At 39.3% G+C, this 15,454-nt stretch overlaps 1 protein-coding gene across 1 annotated transcript in view; it reads right to left on the reverse strand.

Annotated features, from left to right (window-relative positions):
• The window catches only part of CIITA (class II major histocompatibility complex transactivator), a 28,316-nt gene that overhangs the window by 8,980 nt on the left and 3,882 nt on the right, over positions 1-15,454 (reverse strand). The window contains exons 2-13 of the mRNA XM_039560569.1: positions 13,640-13,779; positions 11,860-11,973; positions 11,373-11,432; positions 9,945-10,028; positions 9,309-9,368; positions 6,497-6,646; positions 5,212-5,352; positions 5,021-5,077; positions 4,192-4,251; positions 2,976-3,041; positions 823-2,530; positions 539-712 (exon numbers count right to left, since the gene is read on the reverse strand). Coding sequence (XP_039416503.1) covers positions 539-712; positions 823-2,530; positions 2,976-3,041; positions 4,192-4,251; positions 5,021-5,077; positions 5,212-5,352; positions 6,497-6,646; positions 9,309-9,368; positions 9,945-10,028; positions 11,373-11,432; positions 11,860-11,973; positions 13,640-13,766 — 2,801 coding nt within the window. The 5' untranslated portion in view covers positions 13,767-13,779. The remainder of the gene's footprint in view (positions 1-538; positions 713-822; positions 2,531-2,975; positions 3,042-4,191; positions 4,252-5,020; positions 5,078-5,211; positions 5,353-6,496; positions 6,647-9,308; positions 9,369-9,944; positions 10,029-11,372; positions 11,433-11,859; positions 11,974-13,639; positions 13,780-15,454) is intronic.

The following is a 15,454-nucleotide window of genomic DNA, read 5'->3' on the forward strand; positions in this document are numbered from 1 at the left end:
TTAAAATTGAAGTCATCATTAAAAAAACCCCCAAACAACAGAACTTTATTTCTGCATGTTTTTAATTGCAATCAATCCCCTAGCTACATCAGCAGCAAGGATGGAACTCAGGGTTTCTAGACCATGTAACACAAGCTTTTACCTCCTGGGCTGAAGGACTGACTCAGGCCATTTGGGACCAGTGCAAAACAGGCTTTCATTTATGCACAGGTGCTACAGGGGGAAAGAATCAGCCCAAGTTATGTAACTGAAAGCAATTGGAAGATGGCATACCCAGAGATTAAAGAGTAATGACAGCTGGCTTTTTTATTGGCAGTTTTGATGACTGCTGTGCATGGTGCTGTCATTGCTCCTCCCTGCCACGACAGCCACCTCACATCAGGGTAGGAGGGCCCCCTGAGATGACACAGAAGCTTGCACTGCCCTTAGTTACTTCTCCTCTGGACAAGCAGACAACTCCATTGTCCAGCACTGGTAGTGAAACCCTGTTTTCATAAATTGTTGGTGTAAGAGAAGTTTTGATCATAAATGAACCTACCAATTCATCATCTTCTCCTGCATCTCTACAAGGTCAGAGAGGTCACTGATGTCCTTCATTGTCTTTGCCTTAAAGGGATCAAGAACAAATTTCTCTGTGGATGCTTTCAGCAGTTCGTAGTCTTTTGTCTGTTCTAAAGATTTCCAGAGCCCGACTGTGTCACTGAGGGAGGCCCTGTGAAGTAACAAACATGCAAAACCAACAGATGTGACTGCTGTTGTTGCATGAAAGTGTCATCTATGCACAGTGCTATGGATAATGCTATGGGGTGCAGAGTGACCAACCTGAACGATGTCACATTCCTTAGGCTGACCAAGGCTTGCAGCCCTTGCATGTCAATGCCGCTGTTTCGCAAATCCAAGGAAAACTCTTTTCTTGACCTTTTCAAAATTGAATGCAGTACATGGACATCAGGTGGTGTAAGAACTATGCCCAGAAAAGACAAGTATGGCTCGAGTCTTAAGGCCACATGCTGCAGAAGATAATTGTTCTGTGTTTCATAAACACAATGTAAAAGCTCCAGCAACCTCTCTGGACAGAGGGTATTAATCTGCAGCCTTCTAATGTATTTCAAGAGTGTTTTCTGCTTCTTGGTTGATTGTTTTGCATCCTCATTTGAAAGAGAGCAGAAGTAGGAGTCATCCTGGAGAAACATCAAACCAGCCAAAAATCTAGGCATTAAATCTAACCAGTTATAAGGTTTTTTCTTCTTGGATAGAAAAGACAGGTACTTTGTTAGATTTTTATCCTTGAGCTCTTCTGCTAACAAAAGGTGAAGTGCACACAAGAAATTCTGAATGGCAAAATCAGAGAATGTGCTCCCAAATTCCTCCTCTTCACTATCTGAATGTCTGGGGAGCGCAAATGGCAGGAAAAAACCATACTTCAGAGCAAACTCTTTAACTTCCTTAGAAGGAAGGAGATCACTTTTCATGGTGCTTTGGTGCTTTTCTCCAAGACACCAGGCTATACGTGCTAGGGTAGCAAGACTCTCTTGATTTTGTGTGGTTGTAACATCTGTTTGCATAAGCATTATCTTCTGCTGAAAAAATTTCAGGAAGACTTCAGTAAGAGTTGAAGGAAGACTTTGCTCTCCCATTTCAAGTACTGTCTCACAGAGAAAACAAACAAATCTACACATAACAGGGCTGTAACAATGACTGAACAAGTACTCACACTCTTTGATTAAATTCAGTGCACTATCACAGTAGGGTGATTCTTCAAAATATTTGGTTATGTACAATTCTCTCTGCTGAGGGGAAAATCCTACTATTTCAATAGTCTTATCCACTTTGGACATGCACTGGTACATTTTGTCTTTTGGTCTTGCTGTAAATAATAAAGTACAGCCATTGAGTATCTTTTTTTGGATGAGTCCTGAAAGCAGCTCCTTTATACTGCACAAATCCTTTTCAGGCTGGCTGGCTGAGCAACGAGGAGAATTCTCGTGATCATGCAATCCTTTAAAACCATCAAAAACCAGAAGGACTTTAGTAGGATTTTGCAATATATACTCAAAGATCTCTGTGCTTCCCTCTTGAGGTTTTACAAAAAATTCAAGCAGCAGTTCCTTCAGGCTGTATTGCTTCTCAGGCAAGCTTATTTGTTTGCAGTCAAACCAAAATACAAATTCAAACTGAGAAAACTCTCCATTGGACCAGTCCTGGCAGATCTTCTGAATGAGAATGCTTTTTCCCATTCCTGCTTTTCCCAGCACCACAATCACTTTAGTCTCTAAGTCTTTATGTGGTGGGATTTGAAATATTTGGCTTCTATCAATGGCTGTCTTTTCCTTGTCTTGCAGGTTGCAAGTTACCAGCTCCTTTTCAATTGCTTTTGCACCATTCTTTCCAGTCTTGGTTTCAATTTGACTTTGAACAAGTGTCCCATCAATGAACAGGTGATCCAGATTTACTTCCCGCTCCATGGTCACAGATTTGCAAGTGTCTCGGAAATAATCCTTAAGTGATGAACAGAAAGTTTCCACTTGCTCTAGAGAAATAAAGAGCACACACAGACTGAAGGAACCAGTCCACAGACTACAACATCATTTCATGGTGCTTTAAGTGCCTAATTGCAATATGGTGAAAGCACAGGCATTCCCATAAAGCCCATAGGTCTGGATTTACCCCATTCAACTGCAGCTGAGAAGTGCAGGCACAACAGACACTTTCAGCTCTATGAATTGAGTAATTTTGGAGCTCTCTCTAGAGATGATAAAACCACCTAAGTACACTGGCCTGCTAAGAAGTTACTACAGCTAGATATCTAAAGGAAGCCAAGTCTAACATCTTGAAACCAGGAATTGTGCTCAGACCCTCAGAACAGCTTCGCAAATTGCTGAATGACTCTTACAAGTAGCTTTTCTGTATGGAAAGAAACAGAATATTTTTCCAAAAAATATTGGAAGGTTTAAGTTCAAGAGTTTTAAACTTACCTGGTCTTTTGAAAGGTTCTTTAGAAGGAATTATGGAATCTTGAACTTTTTGAGACTTTTCTAAACCTGGAAAAACAAAACAATATACTTGAAGAAGATGCCTAGATAATCAATGATTCAGCTTTACTAATTTTAACAATAAGATTAATGCAAATTTTCAAGTTCATTGCAGCATATATTCAGAGTAAGAGAGATAATTTGTTAATTTTACAAGGAAAATGAAAAAAAATTCTCCCTCAAGTAGAATTCTGCTGACATGCACTGTTGGAGGCAGAATGGCACCAAACATAACCACAGCTGTTCTGACAGTTGCATGAAGCAGTTCTACCATTAGCAGGTGACATCCACTGTTCTTTTCAAATGTCAGTGTTTTGATAAATTCATGTTCACACATAGTGCTTCTGTATGTCTTCAAAAGCAATAGCTTCCTATTGTTATTCTACACCTTGTAACCAAGCACTAAGGATGAAATTCACAGAGAAGAGACAGTTGGCAACAGTATTTACCCATTACTCTCCCTGACAAAATCCTGCTGCTGTCTGATTTTCTTTCTTTTCACCTGTTTGTTTCCAAACTCCTGCAGACTTTTGCACTTGGGTCAGATGAAGTGTGTGCTTTACATAAAGAAACTGGGAATTTTTCAGAGAGAGCACATTTTCTACACATTAATAATTGCAGAGTATCAGTTTTGACAGAACTTTTGGTAGGAAGAGTTTTGCAGATGCAAGACAGAATTTAAATTGACAGAGGCTGTAACAAACCCAACCTCAGAGTCTTGTAACCACACACAGCAGAAGTGTGCAAAAAAATCACCCAAATCAAACCAGATAAATCTCCCTAAATATGTACAAAAGTGTTTCATACCATAATATCATCTTGATCATCTTTATGTAGAATGTGGTCTAAAAGAAATACAAATCTTAGAGTTTCAGAGATCTGGAAATTAATTCCTGCCCTGTGTACCAGCAACTTTCAGAATGGTTTGAGTTCAGAGTTGCTTCTAAAAGGGAAGCACCACAGACTTCCAGTAAGAAAGATATTAAATAGAGTTGTGCAAGTGTCTGGTTTTGATTTACTGTTTATTTTATTAAATAAGAAAATAGAATGGAAGAACAGAAAAAAAATCTGTAATGAGACATTTAGATGGGAAACTGGTCAAATCAGTCAGGAGTGAATAATTTTTAAAAAAGGAAAATTAACTGGCTTGGCATCTTACGTGCTAATTCTTCTGCTGCTTCATTTGGAATTCCAAGGCTTGTGGCATACGTGTGTTGTGCTGCAGTAAATCAGTGGGAATTATCAGCACTGTTTATTCACATAAACTGTATATACAATTTACAAAGACTTCCCCACACCTAGGGATATTTGCCTCTTATCTCCACGTTATACTTTTGCTTTTGGGGTGGTGGAAGCCACCAGAGGGCAACAAACCCCCGTACTGGGCACAGGGACCAGAAACAACATCAAACTTCAGGTTCCAACAGCTTTCTGAGGGCTGGAAGAAAAGTGTCTCAGGAAAGTTTGTTACCTGAAGTGGGACTTTTCTATCCTGACCATGGCTCTGATTTCTTTATAATCCTCTCTGTGCATTAGGCTACAGTATTGTTTAGTTAAATAAGTTGTTATCATGTTGGATTTGGGGCTTCCATGGGAGCTGGCTGCAGTCTGGCTGCGAGCACCAAGCATTTAAGATGCTCAGGCCATGCCAGCATCAGATCATCTCTCACTTTCTGAGGGTGCTCCAGCACCCTGGGATTTGAACTGTTTTAACTAAACATGACTTATTCCAGAAACTGATGTCATAGCAAACACAGTGGATTGGCTGCTGAACCTATAGCTCTACAACCCTTATCTGCACTTTGTTCTGGATCAGACTAAGCAGCCAGTGACCAATACAAAGAAGGAAATGCCATCAATTTTTATTCTCCTCAATGAGGTCAATATAAGTAAAGCCTGGAGGGGAGAACTGACTTCGAGTAGAAGCAATATGGTTCCTCTCCCAGTTCAAAGTGCTGTACATATATAACCCCCAATTTTCTACTTACCACATAAATTAACTGGAAAACTTGGAGATACGAATGTTTCCATAGAAGATGTCAGCACTGGCAAGAAACAAAGCACAGTTTTCAGCATATCATAGCTATCAGTAACTGAATTTAATCAATGCTGCTGTTGGCAGCATTGATTTTTTAGCACTTTATGCCTCTTTATGTGGATGAAAGGCTATTGCTCTTACCTGGATATACTATAACATCAGATGTGGCATTTTCAAGAACAAAGTTAAATATCTGCTGAGGAGGACCTGCAAAGCCTGGATTCTCTTGGTACCCTGTCATACCGAGTGGTAGGCACTCTGAGGTCAAAGGTTCTGACAATCCTGAAATGAGTGCAGAATAATTACTCTTCTGTTTTTAGAGCTTTATAAGAAAGAAAAAGCTTTCTAAAAGCTAATTATCCTTTTTGGCCACTTCTAGGCAAAGCTTCCCTGTGGAGAATTCATAGGATCACATAAGGTCCATAGAATCCATTAAAGAAAAAACACTTACAAGGTATGATGAGCATGAAATACAAGGGATTACCCAGCTTTTAGGAGTCACTGCTTTTCATAGTCTAAAGAGAAATTCTATCATTATAAGGAAAAGTGCTTCGGGCAAAGTCTGTAAATGTATAGCCAGAGATCCAGAAAAGAGAAAATGTGTAAATAGTATGTATCTGCATTAATTTTACCTTCCTATGAACTACATCCTTCCCACATAACTGCACATCATGCAAGCTGTACAAGCATCCTCCCTCTCAACCCACACTGGGAACGTTTTTTGATGATTCAGTGCTTGCAATTTAATCAGCCATAGCTCTGAGTTTCTGTAGGTGGGACAGAATTTCTTCTGCTACTTTATGCTGTTTCGGCTTGCTTCAGGTACTTCAAGGCTTCCAACTTACACACTGCTGTTGGTTCCATACCAGCACAGATTTAGCAGAGAAAGGTCTTGAACTGGGCCTTTGTCATTAGCTCTTCTCAGTGTACCATGAGCACCCTCTGCTACCCAGCATGGCCCAGACCAGGTGGCTACACAGCCCATCAGTGAGATTACTGCTCAGCTTTTATGAGCTAAATCACAGCCTAGATTTTGCTCTACTGTTGCAAATGTAATTATCCCTCAGTCCTTTACAAACCTCTGGGTGAAAAAGAAATTGGAACTAAGTTAAAGCTTATTAGCAAAAATTTTGTGACTTCCTGTTCTTAAGACAAGTAATTACTTAGATTAGCATATAGTAAATAACTGTTCTCTTATAACCTGCACCACTTAAATGAAAGATTAATTTTATTTCATTAGGGGCAATTCCCTTGAATATTTTTCAATCTTTTAGTGAGTGCCACACTTTTAAGTGCTTGACTGAAACAGCTGCCATACCCGTTTTTTCTGCCACTGCTCATAATCAATGTCAAGATTTATAAGAGTTTTCCCCTTGTGTAAATCAGCCTGTGCACAAGTGCACACCTACAGCTGTACTCTACATACCAGAAATTATGAAGCTTCTTTCCAGTCCATGGGCAGCAGGAACAGAAAAGGACATGTGCTGGTTAGTTAGGGAGGTGCAGCTCACGGGATGGCTGTTGAAAGGCATAGCAAAGAAACTGCCATCCCCTGCAGACACTGCAGGGACTTCCACTTTAAAATAAAACAGCAAAACAAAAGGAAAAAAGTTGTCTCATTGGTAGAAGTTAAAGGAACCAAAGAAGAGGTCTCAGTAAATACGATAAACCACTTGATTCTGATCAGCTGTGTTTTGATTTTCCAAAAGCAAGAACAATTTACAATAGCTTTCTGGAAAGTATTTAGCTTTCAAAATCTAAAATGTATTTATTAAATTCTGTAGTAGATCACTTTTTCTTCTCAGTAGTTCACTGTTTAAATTTTCTTTTTCTTCATCTTTCCTGGTCAGTCTTATTTCTAGATGTACATGATCTTACACATGGATGATTGACAGATAAGACATAACAAGGTCTTACACTAGCTGTACCAATTTTCCAAGCACAGTTTGTTGTCTCAATATTGCACAAGAGTAGAGAGGCCCAAGAGCAATAAACTGGGGACCTTGACTCCCTACTTAGACACTACAGTGCTTGTAAGGACAACTAGTGTGTGTTAAGTGTCTCCCAAAGAATGGTCACAAACACTAGAGTTTTTAAAGATGCATCTTGTCTGCAGCACATTTTTCCCTCCAAGAACAGGACAAGTGGGGAGAGAGACTTGTGCATTGTACAATTTCATCTGCCTACCAAAAGATTCTTACAAATCAAGTAAGACACACTTGCTTATTTGAATTAGTCTGCTAGTTTCCTTGGTTTTGCCACACCCCTGTTCTCAGAACTGGATTTGCTTTTTCCTTCCCTCTCCTATCTAGCTGCAACAAGTAAGTCTGTATTTCATCACTTTCTGTGGTCTGATGTTTTTATCAGGAGCTACAAACCTTTCTGGGGTATGTGCCACTATTTCATTCGATTCCTTTGGAAGAATATAATCCTTGGCTTACTACTTTGAACTCTAATACACATTATTCTCTTTACTGTAAGTAGTCTTACACCTCTGAAGAGCTGCTGCATTTGCTTTTGCAGGATCATACTGTGACACTTGTGACAGGTTAAACAAACCCCTGAATTTGTCAAGTAGCTCATCTTTTTGTCATTTGGATTTTTTCTACCCAGTACTTATACTGAATTATGTTTATGTTCCTTCCTCAGCACCTTCATTGGGTCAAGGACAGTAGAGAAACCTTCTCTTCTCCTATTCTAAGGACTTCCAGCAAAAGGATAGGTGCAGCTTTACAAAGCACCTGTTAGCTCTGTAATGATACTTCCCACTGGAATGCAGGTTCTGGAGGGTGAGGCATTTGGAACTGATGTGCCATTTCCTTATGGTAAACTATTATTGTTGGTGTGGCAGAAAGGGCTTTTAAAAGTGCCAAATCAGTAAAGGAACTTAAGCAAATAGAAAGTACTTTTAATGGGTACTAACTGCCAGGAACTTCACCTGTGTCTAAATAGCTACAACTAGCAGGCACCAGTTCAGTAAAAACTCTGATAACCTTCCCAGAGCTAGCAAACATATTTTTTCACAGCTAATTCTGCTCAATCCTCCCTCATCACTCCCTCAGAACTCCACAAGAACACTGAAAAACCAGCTTGGGTCACAGTCATGGTGCACATGTATGTTCTCTATGACTTTCATGCAGTCTATGCCAGTTCCTTACCTGAATTGTGCTGAGGTGCAGTCCCAAGATCCAAGCACTCTGGATGAATCTCTAGATTACACACTGGTTTGGCTGCCCTGCCTGACATGTACATGGCCCCTAGGGTTTGATACAGTCAGAGTTCCCCTTAGGAGGCTTGTAAGGTGTGCTGGCATACAATGAGTAATAGGTCCATTCAAAACACAATATAAAATAGTCACAACTGGTTGCTCTCACATGGATTTTGGAAGAGTATTTTGCTGGTTTAGCTCTGCCTGAAATATCCCTTTAGGCTACATTTGGGTAAGCAGCAGTTTACAGCTAAGGAACAAGTTCTAGCCTGCCTGCTGGCCCCAGGTGTTGTCTTGTAGATGGTCAAACAATGTGCAAAACCCAGAAATTTCCCTTTCTCCCTTTCTTTTTTTGGTTTAAAGGACTTTACAGCATGGACTGGGCCAAGAAATCATCTCTTCACAGTTATTATTTTCACTAGGATGTTTCCCTGGATTTTTGGATGATGTCACACTTGGAACGAAGAGGATCAAACCCAGGACATGCGGAGCATGATGGGTAACATGACTCAGCTCATAGCTTTGCATTTCCTGGGTTTGATCCTCTTTGTTCCAAGTCAGACATCTTCCAAAAATCCAGTGAAAAAAAAGGTGTACTTGATAAAATTTACAAAATTTGGCGCTGACCCACTTCTCCACTATTTTGCTTTCTTCTCTCATGTGGATTTAGGAAAGCTCAACTATGCCTTTGCTGATGTTAAGCAAGTAATTTTCCTATCACCTGGCAGGAACATGTACTTTTGAAGCATAAGGATCCAACTTTTCCTAGGCTACCATGTAACTGATGCTAAGATGCACAATTTAATATCTGCAGATAAGAGGACATAGATTTGTTATATCATGAATTAATCAGAGGAATATAAAAATGTGATTTTTGCAGAAGCATGAAAATGCATGATGATCAAAATCACCAAATCTATGAGAGCAAACCTTTTCTAGAAGTTAGTTACAATACCTAACAGAGGATGATATTTTGAAACATAAGACAATATATGTTTAATAGCCTTTTCCTATTCAGCCAGTGACTTACCAATTTTCTTATATTTGGGTTCTGAAGCATCACAGTAACTCTCTGCAGAGCCTAAGAAGGCTGAAAAATAGAAAGGTCATAGTAAGTGACAAAATTTTGGTAATTTTAAGTTTACCCCATGAAACTTATTTTAACTTTTTAAAATAGAAGGGGGTGTTATCAGTTTCAATTCAGCTGTTTCAGAACTGTACAGGTCTAGTGTATAAAAATGAATGTGAAAAGCCTCATGTTATTTCACTCTGACTGTGAAGTTTTAATTAGGCTGTAGATTTTTGTGCCAAAGATTTTTGCTGTTGTTCCTGCTATTAAAGAGGCAATTGTTCAGCCAATGCTTGCTAAGCTACAGATACACTGAAAACAAAGTCAACACTGTCATGAGGATGACAAATATGCAAAGAAATATAACGTTTAATGTTATGTTACAGGACAACAAATTCTGCGAACTGTAAATTCTACGCTTGGAAGAGCTGCTTTCAGTTCCAGCCCATGAGTGTGAACAAAGACAGAGGAAGCACATGTGGTGTCAGTGAAGAACTGCATGACAAGTGCATTGGGGCTCTGCTAAAGCCAAGGGGTTGTAATGCAAGTTTAGAACTCGGGCACAAAGCCTTTCAAATCTCACTGTTTTACACTTACTTCGTTTAAGACATGTCTGCATCTTTATGTCAGGAAATTTCTCAGTGTTTTCAGCAGCAATGTCATCCAAAATAAGGTTCCCTGCTAAAAACATGAAATGTGGCCAAATGTAAATGTTTGTTCTCCTAAAAAATTACAGAGAGAAGTAAAAACAAGAGAAACACACCAACAGAAAGCAAAGATGAGATATGCTCCAAATAAAAACCAAATCATGCAATAAAAGATGTATCCAGGTCCATATGATTTTAGAAAGCCCACAGAGCTCAGAATGCAACTTTTTCACCCTGTGTTAATTTCTGAACTGCAAACTATTAATCTACTGCTATAAATTCAGTGGCTAATAAAACATAACTACTTCTCAATGCTCTAATGATGAGCAAAGGATAAAAAATCGCAGCTGTACCACAGTGTGATCTCAGTACTACTCAATTTATGTACTAAAGGGATTAGATCCTTTAAGAGACAGAGTTCTAAAAAGATTTCATACCCTGTGTTGCAAGAACTGTGAAGTTATCCATACCATACTTTTACTGGAAAATACTTAAGTACTAATATTGTATCCTGTTTTTTTCTAAAACAAATAAAAATATTGCCATTAAGTGCAAAACCCCCCCAAATTTTAAACACACCAGGGAGCAGTACAAATCATTTGAAAAGCCATGTGAGCTTCCTGCAGCCAGAATTATTCTAAGGAAGGACTGACCTTTGGTAAATTAATCCAAATTATTTTGCTCAAACATAAAACAGGCTATACAGATATTCTGTGAATCTTCTGACTCTATGGATTTTTCAACAGCCACCTATTGATATATCTGTTCTGGAATAGCAAATAGCTGTATTTGTGCTGTTATCAAAACAACAATTTGGTACCACAAGCTAAGCAATGTCTCTGGTCAAGGATGGATGAAGGACTGATTTATTACATATAAAAATATAATATATATATAAAATATATTTTCTATATATATATTACAGCATTGATGTACTGATCAGGGTGAGAAGTAAAACTTGACACGCTTCCTCAGGCAGTTCTGTGCATCCTGGACAGAAATCAGTGTGTGTGAACTGTATTTATACACATGCAAAGTGTTCTGGGAACTTCTGTGTATCATCCCTGTTGTGCTCAGAGTAAGTGTGATGCTACTTGAGGGTATTACTGCACTGGACAATTAAGCTGTGCATATTCTATGGCTATGGTGACATGATCAGTAGCTTGGTCAGAGACAAAACTGCCATCTTTGAGAAAGGCCTGCAAAAATGCATAAAATCCTCAGTTTTCTAAGGAAAACCTGGGACACTGTACCCAGAGGGAAAAAAGAAGATACCAGATATATAGAAACTTTACTTGTGTTCAAACTGGGGGGATGAAGCACATGTCAGCCAGAACATTATCATGGAGAAAATAAGTCTTTGCCGTATTGATCTTACCAAAAATGTCTTCGACCTGCTTCTCCTGCTGATCCTTGAGCACATATTCTACTAATTCAGCTAGCAACAAAGGAAAAAAAAAAGAGGAACACAGTAATGATACAGTAAACGTCACAGCAAAACTCTTGTATTCTTATTCTCATTAACAGAACTCTGCAGTGTAAGTAAAATTGAAGAGTTAAATTAAGTTTTTCTTGTAACTTGTTGTTCAGGAAATAAAGATCACAAGAAAGGAGAAGTTGAGACAGGAAATGTTAAGCAAAAGGAGACATTAATAGAGAGATTTTCCCCCAACAACCACAAACTACTGTTAATCAGTTTCCCCACAACGCACAGGTTCAGGTACTCTAAATTAGATCTACCATGCATGAGGGAAAGGCTACTTGAGTAAATGCCATGGCTTCAGATGGAGAATAGAATTTGTAAGAAATCGCTATAGCAAGTGATTGTAAAATAATTATTTAAAAAACAACAATTGCTTTCATACCTATTTTAGCATATGCATCTGTGGTGTTGGAACAGGGGTACAACGCATCTCCATTTTCACATGGGAAATCCACATTATTTAACTGTTCATAGCTGCTGGCATCAACTTCAAGATCTAGAGTTAAAAAGGAATATGCACTGTCTCAGTGAATGCCATAACCAAGCAGTAAAAAAGCCAGATAGCAGGACATGCAGAACAAGCAGATTTGTTACTTCAGCAGAAGGCTTTGGCTTTTCATTGTATGTTGGCTAAGGAGGAACAGAACTGAATTCTCGGTAATTCATGGTCTCCTAGAAGTCAGCACTTTTCTTTTGCTAAATTCTGAGACCTTCTCTCTCCTAGTAAATAAAATACTTCCTGAATCCATTCTATGACAATAAAGCCCAGACCCATGCAGTCTATTAAACCTTCTTATCCTTCAGGATATGGTGGTATCATCCAGATCCCCTGTTCAGAACAATGCTGTGTCCATTCTAATCCCTGAAATGCATTGCAAATTGCCTGTGAAGCTGCTAGTTGGCCAAGGCTAAAATCTTGCCAGGAACCATGCTAACACCTTCACAGCAGAGATGCCCAGCTTACAGTAACTGGTGTCATGTCCTGATGATGTTTGATTTACCTACATCATCTCCGACATTGCTAAGGCTAAAAAGTATTCCAACCAGTGAAACACCTGTGATAGCACAAGAGTCAGTGCTTGACCCCGAATTCATCCTACTTTCAGTCTCTGAGCAAGTGGAGCAAGTCACTGAGCAAGAGTAAAAAACACTCTTGCAGCTGTTTTTAACAGTCAGAAGCTGAGAGGGAAAAGCCCAACCTGGGAAATGATCAATCACAAAGATGATTCCAGATTCTGGTGCTCAGTTCTCCACTGATTTGCCTGTGTGCCTACTGGCACTGGTCACTCATGAAAGACACAATGCTCCAATTTGGTAACATTTTCCACCTATTTGGGAGCTATGAGACTTCATATCTGACATGCATCAGTTCTTCTCCTCTCATTGCCACTCTCAATCCACGGTCTAGCTCATTTGTTTAAAATAAGCTCAGCTAATTCACCATACCACAGATATACTTTCATACTTTTAAAATAGTACTCAGGGAGAGCAGAAAGTCCGCAAAGTCAGGAGCACAAAGTTTAAGAGCCAGGGCAATCTTCTGATCTGATTATCTGTAGAAACTGAAGTGCAAGAAATTATCACCTTTACACCCTGGCCCTTCTGCTGTCTCCTCTTCATAAAAATCATAAAATCACTGTGCCCGCAAGAGCTGGAAAATGGCATCTGGTAATGCAAGTCCATTGTTTTGGTGCCTTAGGATCTCAGAAGGCAATGAAATGCTGTTTGCTTGTGGACTGTCTTCATCACAAACTCATCTAAAAGTCTCTGTTTTGCAGAACTTTTGGCTTCAAGCCACAGAGGTGTTGACAATTACACTTAGCCAGCTTATGACAGGAACATTTTCAAATAAAATACTTTCAGGAATGATATCCAAATGAAAGACATTGTCATGCCCTGATGAGTGACAGTACAGTGTGTTTTCTTAGACTGACTGAGCAGGATGCTATAAATATGTACAGTTTGAAAACATGATAGTTTCTGGAAGCAGTCATTGTATGTACAGACACAAAAGTTACCATATCCTGACATCAAGTGCCTGTAGAATTTAACTCAGTCACCATGACAAACTGCCATTACATGGCTTTGTAGCTGAGAGGAGACGGCAATAACTTACAGCATGAGGACTAAACCAATCAAGCATTTTTTAGTGTTTTACTAACCGGTAGAGAAGTCACCTTCTTCGTCTCCGGATGGCTTAGGATCAAGGAAAGCACACAGATGCAAGGGATCGATATCACTGTGCAGTAAATCAAGGTAGCCATTTTCAGGCACAAATACTGAATCCATGGTTTGTCTTTGTCTGAAATGAAATTACACAGCAGTTAGCTATGACACAGCCACAGCTTTTGTCAGTCAAAACAAGTCCTGCGCTGTGGTTTTCTGTTGGCAAGACAGATCCTGAAGCTGGAGAGCTGGCATTTCTTGCCAAGACCTGCATTGAATTATAACCCTGAGCTACTTACAGATCCAGAGACAGCCTGCAGTGAGACTCACCTATCTTTTACTCCAGTGAGAGGAGTGGGATACTGCAGTCTGACCACCTGGACCAAAAGTGCCAAGTATTGAACAAGTGGCAACCCCTGTATATCTTATCAGGATGTAAATGATACACAAATCCAGCAGGTAACAAGGAAATTAGAAGACTACAGTGAATATGAGGGAAGAATCCAGAAGCTACATTTCTTGATAAAGTTTATCTTTTCCTCCACATCATTGTAAATTCCCTTCTATTATCTTCCAGTTACTGCAACAGACACTAGAATCAGTTCAAACATTCCTCCTGGATATTCCACAAGTATAGAATAAAACTACATGTTACTTATTCATCATCTTTATCCAATTATTTCAAACCCAATTATTGGCTCTTCAGTATTTACAGATCACTGGTGTGAATGCCACCTGGGCTGGTGATCCAAATGACTCACTCCACCATAATGCTGAAATGTCAGGATGAAAAGAAAACCCAGTAAATTTTTCAGACTATATCTTGTTGAAATAGGTAACCACACACCACAACCATGGAAAGTTTCAGCTTGGCATCAAGTACGATATTTTGCAATGAAGAATATCTAATAAATGGCTCTCAAATACTCTGCCCTTAGCAGAATGCCACTGATGTCCCTGGTTGCATCTGTCTCTGTTCCTGAGGTGTGCAAACATGGAGCAACTGCTGTACCATGAAACCTACCTGCAACATGGTAAAAGAGAAATACAGCTAACACTACAGCTGTGATGAAAGAAGGCAGAGCAGACCTCATCACACAGTACCATGTGCTCATAAACTCATCTTCATTCCTCTTACCCCTCTCTGGGGTTGTCCCTCTGAACAGCTGGGAAATGGATATTTCTGCATTTTGCTGCAGAAAATGCCAAAATCTAGAGCCAGAAGTGTGAAAAGCAGGTGAACATGGTGTGCTTCCATGAGTAGAAATAGCCTGCACTAAGATAGCTCTCCTTTTTCATGTTTTATGGCCTCACTACATTACCAAGATTACAAAAATTTGGTATTATTGCCTGACATGCTATAAATGGAAAGCAGAAATTGAGAAACCTGCATAAGAACTAAGAATGAGGTTACAAACACACCAGATTAAACTTTCAGTTTGTTGCAACACTTTGTTTTGCGCCTCCCGTTTTTTGAATTAAGAGACAAATTAAACAGGGCCTTTCAGAATGCTGAGTCTCCAACTGTGTGAATAAAGCTGTTGAAGAATAAGCCAATACAATTTTGGGGTTAGAGTCAGAGAAGAAATTGGGCAGAAGGCTTAAGGGGAATGCAAGACAGCCAAATCTATCATTCCAAGTTCAGTGATTGCCAAACTGCTTGATTACAGCACACAAAGAACAGGGCACATCCTAGGGAAAGAAACTGAGTAGGCCTACTTAATCTTCATGGAAATACTAAGCTTTAATTAATTCATAGTCATAAGAGCTTTTCTATTTTTTAACTTTTCTTTCAATAGCATCTCTCTGTG

This window comes from Corvus cornix, chromosome 14, assembly GCF_000738735.6.
Source record: "Corvus cornix cornix isolate S_Up_H32 chromosome 14, ASM73873v5, whole genome shotgun sequence".
NCBI lineage: Eukaryota > Metazoa > Chordata > Aves > Passeriformes > Corvidae > Corvus > Corvus cornix.